This window comes from Sinocyclocheilus anshuiensis, unplaced genomic scaffold (genome assembly GCF_001515605.1).
Source record: "Sinocyclocheilus anshuiensis isolate Anshui unplaced genomic scaffold, SAMN03320099.WGS_v1.1 scaffold2047, whole genome shotgun sequence".
NCBI lineage: Eukaryota > Metazoa > Chordata > Actinopteri > Cypriniformes > Cyprinidae > Sinocyclocheilus > Sinocyclocheilus anshuiensis.
In genome coordinates this window covers 1,414,684-1,423,597 of record NW_015554063.1, presented here as the reverse complement: position 1 = coordinate 1,423,597, position 8,914 = coordinate 1,414,684, and the positions used below count along the sequence as shown (strand labels likewise).

General features: G+C 38.0%; 1 protein-coding gene across 1 annotated transcript in view; it reads left to right on the top strand.

Moving 5' to 3' along the window:
- setd3 (SET domain containing 3, actin histidine methyltransferase) overlaps window positions 1–1,074 on the top strand; it is a 28,596-nt gene extending 27,522 nt beyond the window's left edge. Inside the window, exon 13 of the mRNA XM_016460548.1 lies at window positions 519–1,074. Within this exon, the coding sequence (XP_016316034.1) occupies window positions 519–983 (465 nt within the window). The 3' untranslated portion in view covers window positions 984–1,074. The remainder of the gene's footprint in view (window positions 1–518) is intronic.
- The last annotated feature ends 7,840 nt before the right edge of the window (window positions 1,075–8,914 follow it).

Below are 8,914 nucleotides of genomic sequence, written 5' to 3'. Positions count from 1 at the left end.
TATTTATTATGTGTATATAAATACACACACATACAGTATATATTTTGAAAATATTTACATGTATATATTAATATTATATATTAATATATTTAATATACAAATATAAAATTTTTCTTAAATATATACATGCATGTGTGTGAATTTTTATACATAATAAATATACACAGTACATGTATTTAAACAAAAACTTTTATTTTGGATGCGATTTAATCATTTGACGGCACTAAATATGTGTATGAATAGAACAATATAGCATGTTCTGCATTCATGCATATTATATTTGTGCATGCACACTTTTCGTATTTGCTTTTTGTTCAAATGAAAACATTGAGCCAAAATGTGGAATGACTTTTCTGTCAATTTAGAATGAAACTTTCTGTTTCTTACAACAGTAACTGCAGATAGTTTTGTCATAAACTGATTTTGTAATCAAGCCATTTTGTTTCCGATTGGTTAACAATAATGATCATGTTAACCAATCGTTATTCATTTAAGATCTCTGTTGTTGTCATGTTCAGGAGGACCGCTCCATGCTGGAGAAGCCTGACCTGTCCCTGCACTCCCGCATTGCTATAAAACTACGGTTGGCGGAAAAAGAGATTCTGGAGCGCGCTGTGTCCTGCTGTCGTGCCAAGCGCCTGCACTTCCAGAAACAGCTGGACGAAGGGGCCCCGCTGCCACTGTACGAAGAAAGCGACATCGCCCTTTTGGAGAACGCGGATGCTAAACTCCCTATAATCCTGCGCAAACTGGAAGAAGAAGACGAGAGTGTTCAGGAGGAGATGAACCTGGCTCAAATCAAGCCAGACGCTGCCTGCGTGGACTCCTCCAAGACGCCCGTTCTTAACGGCCAGTGTAAAGATCTCAATGGTACTCAAGAGGATCCTCCAGGAGGTGATGCGGTGGTGAAAGAGAGTAAGGTTGAGAAGCACGACCCGAGTACCAAACGAACTGAAGGTGAACCAAAAGATGGCGGCAAATAGTCATAACCAGCGCACTGTGGCAATCTTAGTTCCTGCTATTTATTTATTTTCGTTTAAGAGACTCACAAATAGGAGCAAAAGCTTTCTAAACTAAAGCAGTGGATTTCAGTTTAAACGTTTTTTTTATTTTTATTTTTTTATTAAATGCAGCTTAAGTATGAGCTAGCTCAAGCTATAAGAAGCCTGTTGTTTGTTTTGATTTTGTTTTGTTGGAGATTTTATCAGTGCCACATTTGGTTTCTTTTGTAGTAGCTTCGCTCGTCCTGCCAGTAAAAGGTGGTAGCAAGGTGAGGAAGTAGCCAATCATATAGACTCCCATCTAGATGACGGCTTTCTCGGACTTCACAAAATGAAAGAAAAATATATATATATCAGACTTTAACATGGTAACGTTGCCAAGGATGTTTCTGTTTACTCATCTAAAATGCTGACTGGGAATTTTACTTCTCTTTAACCAGCCGTTGCTGTAGATCATGCCAGAAATGCGCTTGACGTTTAGTGCTGCTTGACAATCATTACTCTTATGTTCTGACATCGATCAGTAAAGAGATCATCACTGCCTCGCTGCATGCTAGTTATTCTACTCACATAAAAAGTAAGGTTACTGAAAGACATCAGTCCCAAAAAAAGTATATATTTTCATGCACTTCAGAGAACAGTCAGTGCATTCTCAAAGTGAGCATTAGTTTTGGGTTTGAACCAGAGGATAAGAGGTTGTTGGTGACCATGTGGTTACTCTTTGCTCTGAATGTAATTCAAGGTTTGTGTGTTAAAGCCATTCACTCTTCATTATGTTCTATATATATATATATATCCGTATTAATCCTTCTGTGCTTATGAAACACTTTGCAGTGACTGACTTCTCTCATACAGTACGTGATCTTTGGGAAATCTATTTTTGTTTTCCTTATTTTTATGCAAGTATTCACTGCAACACCAAAATGGTCTCTCGCATTTGTCATGCAACTGTTGTGGTCATCTTTAAGCCTTAACGAATGTCATTTAGTTGGATTCCAGATACAGAAACATTGATCCAGGATGAATATGTGCATCACCCACAAGGCAAAACTCTGTTCCTGTCAGCTTTTAAATAACAAAACATTGGGGGCTATTAATTAAAGAAATATTTCACCCAAAAATGAGAAATCTACCATTATTCACTCACCCGAATGTTGTTGCAGATCTGTCTATTGTTATTTATTTATTGAGCACTGTATTCTAAGTCTTTTAAAAGCTATATGATGCAGTTTGGTCAGTTATTTACCCAAAGCTAAGCAATTATTTACTGATAATCTTGCATCTCTTCCTCATACGAAGCTATCATATGGCTTCGGAAGACTTTGAATATAGATTTTTTTTTTTTTTTTAAGCTTTTCAGCACAGCTTTTTAACATAATATATAGGTTGTAATATAATGAGGGTAAGTAAATAATTACAATTTTTGTGTGAAATAATTATTAAATTATAGAGCAGTGTTCCTCTACCCAGTCACATGATCCATCAGAAATGACTTAGGTGTTGAGAAATTATCAAAATATCAGAATATGCCCCCAATGTTTTGTTATCCTTTTGAAGTTGTGTACATGGCAATGGAATACAGAAATGGAAATGACATTTCAGTTCAAGTGTTCTGCCCAACTAAACAGCACTGTTCAATAATATACTTTTCAGAATGGTTTATGATGTTGAAAGATGATGATTGTATGGAAGTCTGTCACTTGTTCTTGCTGCTTCTGTATATAGATTTATAGCTTTGGAAAGCTATCAGCTTTAATACACTTATTCTCAAATCTTTAATGTGATCTAGCCATAAAGAAAATACACAGTGGATTGCACTGACTCCCAGTGCGTCAGTACAACTGTATAGGTAAGAGCCATTAGAGTCTGTCTACAGTGACAAGTCCAAGATTAAAGTTCTGTGCATTTTTCACCTGAATCAAATAAGGTGGAGTGCTTTTCTTGAAATCTTTGACCTGTCTATCTGTCTTTAAGAGGGCCTTTTTTAAAATCCCCATTAGGAGACGTAAGGGCACTCGTCCATTGTCCTTTCATTCTTCGTTTCATTTGCAGGGAGAAAAAAAAAAAGGTTTTATTTAATGTATTTTTTCATTCTTTGCCCCCCAAGCCCCATTACAAATTTATAAAAGAAACATTATCTTGAATCATTTAATTCGGGGCAATTACATTTTGAAATTCCACATTCATTATTCATGGGCTTCAAGATAAAACCCCTTTAATCCTTGAATAGATTATTATAATGGGCGATAGTGTGGGCAGTGGTAAACTCGGGCAGCCCTGCACATGTCCGGTATTGTTAGTATTCCTCATGTCAGGGCTGAGAGCAGGAGTGCATGGAGCTCCCTTTGGCCTGGGACCGTGCCACCAAAATAATTCTGCCTATGAATAATACACAGCGCTTCTATTAATATAGAATGCCGTCAGGCGGAGAACCCATTGTCATGCAAGTATTTACCAATACATGTGCCGTACTTGAGAGAGGGGGGCTGTCTTCGAAGGTTAAGGGGTCCATGCACGTTAAGTGGTCGAGTTCCCAACCACTGCGCTCTTAGAAATAAATGTTCCATAAAGGTATTTTCAGCTCGCCGCCATACAAGTTGTATGGGTCTTTAGAAAACCATCTACAATGAGATCCAGAATCTGAGACTGCTAGTGGAAGTCGCTTTTGCATTCTAACAAAATTTGCATAGTTGAATTACGTTGAAATAAACTTAACGAATGTATTTGGTTTGTCTCTCATTTTGTTTTAACGACAGCAACACTCGCGCTGCATTAACTCCTCAAGTTTGTGTAAAACCAGATGCTAATGTTCTCCATTATTTAAAAATGATCTAAAGAGCATTTTGTGCTTCAATGGAAGCAAGAAGAACTGATTGTCTATACAAAGAGTCACGATCAATGATAAAGCAATAGTGCAAAATATTCTGTAATTTTATGGGATTTTTACTTTCTTTAAAACTATATTTCCAGGTATAAATGCTAAAAAGCGGCCTCAGACATTTGGACCCCGCTGGTGCTTCAAAGAACCCAAGAGTGCTTCAGTTATTCAATGAGACCTAGAATAACTCAATGTAACTATAATGTCAAAAAAAAAAAACTTTAAATCCCCGAAATATCCATATAGCAACTCAACAACCCATATTCAGCAAAAATTGTTTTTGAGAAGAAGGAGGTTCTTTGTGTTGTAGGTCTTGAGTCCATCCTGTAATATATTAATGGTCTTGATTTTGACTCTGAGTTAAAACTGTCCAACTTAACATACTCGGGTCTTGAAATGTAATGGAGCAGATCTCCATTACAACACTGTCTTCTAACAACCAGTGAACCTTTTATTTTTAAGAATGAGGGTAAAAGATGCTCCTTCGTAGTTTAAAATTCTGTCTTATGCCTCAGCACTTAATGCAAAGTGGGAAAGTTGTCTTGTGACTGCTTTCTGCTTGTAGTCAGATCTGTCTTTTAAGCTATTCAGGTCTTCTAATGCTGAACCAGTGTCTGTGGCCTTGTTACTCTTGAGAAGAGCAGCTCTGCAGTTCACACAGTGTCTGCCTTGAATCGAGGGTTATTGGTATCTTGTACTTTTCTACCCGTGGGAAGACCCTCTTGTTTGTATTTTAAGTGCTAAGCTACCTCTGCAAACAGTTTGGTATGTGAGACATTAGGTGGTCGGAAACGGTCTCCAGTTGAGGCAAAGGCCGCGCAGGTGAAAGAAAGCAATTTTGTTCTTGTATGAGAATACTTCAGCATGCATGACTTCCGGTCTGTGGTTTCTCAGCTTGGGCTTAGTTAAAATGACACATGGCTGGAAAGTGTTAACGGTCATATTTATAAAGTGCCTTGAACAATCACAGAGAAACTGTCTTGTGTTCTCCCACCCTTTAAAGTGATCACTGTTACGTTTTTTTTTTTCCCGTTTTCTTCTGAAGTGTAACTTCATGTAGTAGCTGCGGCTTCCTCTGACTGCGCTATACCCTTTGTATGTCAAACAAGTGTGTATATATATGAGGGTTTTAGGAGGGCAGTGTTTATATTGTCTTAGTAATTTTTATAGACGCAGTTCAATTTAAATGGCTAATGTACATACACATACATACATACATACATACATACTATTTATATATATACATACATTTTAATTAGTTTGTGCTCGCAATCTTTAACCAAAAATATTAACTTTCCCTCCCCCTGAAATGGCAAAACCAAATCCTGCCCTATGTTTCTGTTTTATGCTGACTTTATTACAACAGTGGATTTTGACTGTTGACTTTACAGCTGAAATATTATTCAATAATAGTCTCGGTTTTAGTGCAAGTAGAATTTTTTTTAATGAAGTACATAGAATTTTTTATCATATGTGAATTTAAAAAAATCTAATAATATAATCTAGGTTATACTATAATATAATATAAGCTTGGTTTTTATTTTGTGTTTATGTAACTTGCATTATTGCAACTATTTTGCCATAAAGATGCTGACATGGTGATAAAAATAACTACTAGAGCCACCGAATGAAATTTAAAAAAACAGTTGTAACTGCTTTCAAACTGGTTATACTGAATAGTCTGCCTTGGTTGGATTGGTGTTCCTTCCCTAAACCACACCAATTGAACCAATTGCTTTGCTTGTTTATTATCTGTGCACGTTACTTAGTTTTTAATTGAAAATTGACCTTTAACATTAGTATTTATATGAAAAACGGAGAGATTTATATATAAAAACACTTGAGTCTAAGTTGACTGCCAAAGCATTCTTTCCTTTGAGCAAGTGTGCCCTTAAAGCAGAAGTGGTTCTCGTAATGGAAGTAGCTATTCATAATTGACGAGGAAGGTCTGGGGATGAGCCATCAGGACTGGCCTGGCGTAACCAGCCCACACCACTTTCAACCTCTGCTCTTTATGGAACTGACATGTGGATGGAAGAGCGGTTGAGTTTATGAAGAAAAGTGTGAAGAACATTTGGTGGTGGGTATGCACTTTTTTTTCTTAAGCGAGGTAGTTTCGATGCTTCCACATGCTGTAGCCCTGAATATGCTGTTTAAGATTTTAATGGCTGCACTGATACCAATATTAGCGTCTTTTTTCTTCTTAGATAACATATGCAATGGTACCCTGTGGTCACACTGAAACTCAGCTATGAGTTGAGTTATGAGCCAGCGCCTGGTTCACCATCTGTTAGGGCTGCTTTAAATCAAACTTTTAAAAGCACTTGTTTGTGAGATGCTTGGGTAAATATTTGCTAGACCAAAAACAGCTAATTAAAAGTCTTTCCTTTTTGCCATCACACGGACAACACACGCAGGCGGCTCGCCCAAAACAAGCCCTTTGCTCTGCACTGGCCCCAAACGTCCTGCTTGAAAGTAGCAGAAGTTCAAGCTGATTTCATATTCCTTTTCAGCAAGTGATATTTAATTTTTAATCCTATTTAAGCCAACTGGAAATAGTATTTTGCAACAGTGAAACCACAGCATGTATAATTGATGTCTTGTCTTCAGCTAATGCAGTGGGAATGTTTAGCAGCCGAAGGAGGGAGAGAGTGATGCATTGAGGAGCCCCTGGGCACCGGTGGAGGTCGCTCCGCTATCCAGACGGAGAAAATGGGCCCGTGCTGCAGATCTCCTCGCAAATGCAAATGGCATGCTGATAAGAAGCCGTAAATCCATTGAGTGTGACGTTCCTGTGTTCCTGGAGCGCTCGTCTGTGAAATGCATACGCGTACTGACCTCTCGTCGCCGGAACAGAGCAGGGGCCCCACCAGACACGATGGTTATATATTTGGATAGGCGGATGACATGACATGCAATTTTACTGTCCTCAATGAAAAAGGCCAGACAATTTTTTTTTTAATTCTCTTAGATGGCGAAGAACATTGATTTGGTCTATAATGATTAATTATCTAGTAAAATGTGCAAATGTAAAAAATTGTTGTGCATTGTGAGTGAAGGAAATTCACAAATGTACCGAAATGAGAAATGTGAACCCAAAAATTCCATTTCAAAATGATTTAATTGGTATAATTAGTATTAAATTTTAAAATTCATTAAAAAATACTTAATTGGGCTCAACTTTGCAAACGACTGGTCATTAATTCACACATTCATTAAAAAAAAAAAACAGTTATGCTTTATGAAGTGAGAGTCCTGCAATGTGATTTAATAAGCATTAAACAAGCTAAGACATTACATATTTTGCATGTGGGGGTTGTTCACACAATGAACAATTGATGCAGTGCAACAACCAAAAGCAGGTGTTATTTGATGTATTTTAAGTGTTTAACTTGTAACAGCATATTAAAAACATGGCGCTTGTAACACAGGATGCTAAAAAATAGCAAGGCACATAGAAAGTTTAAATAGGTCCATCTAGCACAGTGAACTTTTCAACATTTATTTGAGTACTGGACCCCTATATTTCAAACCATCCTCACCGGACCCCAGAACAAAATCACCTGATTGGCATCAATCCCTTTATGACTATAATTCACTACTAGTTGATTTGTCCAATATTCAAGTTGTTTTTTAACAGTTATATTGGCTATATAAATTATGGAAAGTGTCATATGTCAAAATATGCGTACTTTTACGACATACTCTTTTATATTTTATGCTGCCACTCTGACATTACGTCAAGGATCACTATAGGGGTGCACAGTCCTCTGGTTGATCTATGCACATGTTTACAGCATGTAAATACTGATCTAGCGCATGTTTACAAGCAAAGGCAATTAAAGTAATAGATGGACACAACAACACGTCTTGTGTGAACAGCCCTTAAAGTTCGTTCCCACCAATAATGATAGATATATAATCGTTCATACCAATAGATGATAACATATAAGAGCTTGATGCAGGTTGTAGCATGACATCTGCCACGTTAAATATTTGAGCGCTTTAAAGTTGGGTGGATTCTGATTGGCCGTTAATGTTTTTATTGTTAAAAAAATTGTTCTGAAAAGGATTCCAGTGATATCGTTCCTCTGTGTCATTGTCGTTATAGCTGTGGTGTTGACTTTCCTGTTCTCATAGAATTAGAGCAATTATTAAACAAACATGTAGGCTATAGGTAGTTATCGCCTATGCTGTGGGGCTTAACTGTGGTGGAAAAAAAATGGCTGAATTCAGAATAGCATGCTACACCTCTTAAAAGTAAAGGTAATTTATCTGCATTTATGGTTACATAAAGAACCTTCAACACCCAACTTTTTTAATGAACTATTTATGGTTAAATTGTAAAATGACACATTTTCTCTTATACAGACATACAAAGTTTAACCTAAAATCTTGATAGTTCGTATCCATTTGTCTATACAGATATATCTTGACTACATCTGCAACTTGCGGCCTGTGGAAGGTCTCCACCTATCTTATCTGTCTCGTTTCTTCCTGCGGCTAGTGAATCTTCGCCTGCCTCCGGTAATAGGGTACTGTATAGGATCGTGCCCCAGAAACACAAAGAGGGGGTGAGGGGAGAGCCTGACCGACCGTACCACAGCTCGGCCATCCCCACAGAGTTGTTAATTCTCCTCGCCCTGCACCGGCACGAATGAGGGAAACATCATTCTCTATTCTCCCAGGTCAGAGTGGGAACAATTAAGTGTAGAGGGCGCGGGGAGTGCGCGGCGAGCCGGCCGACAGTTGATGAATGTGTGGGCAGGCTGCAAGTGACAATATGCAGACAAGCGAGATCATTTGCAAATGGATGCAGGGAGACACAGTGAGGGAGCGAGAGAGATGCAGTGGCACGGGGCAGAACAGGGGGGAGGGTTTAACCCTTTGCGGGTGTCTCTCTCAAGGAGAAAGGAGGCAAAACGGGACCAGGCCAGAAAATATCAATACGCTGGTCCGGCAATTTATTGAGGGTGTGAAATTCGATATGCACACGTAGACTTGTGATGTATATCTTAAGGTGCAGAGAGCAAGT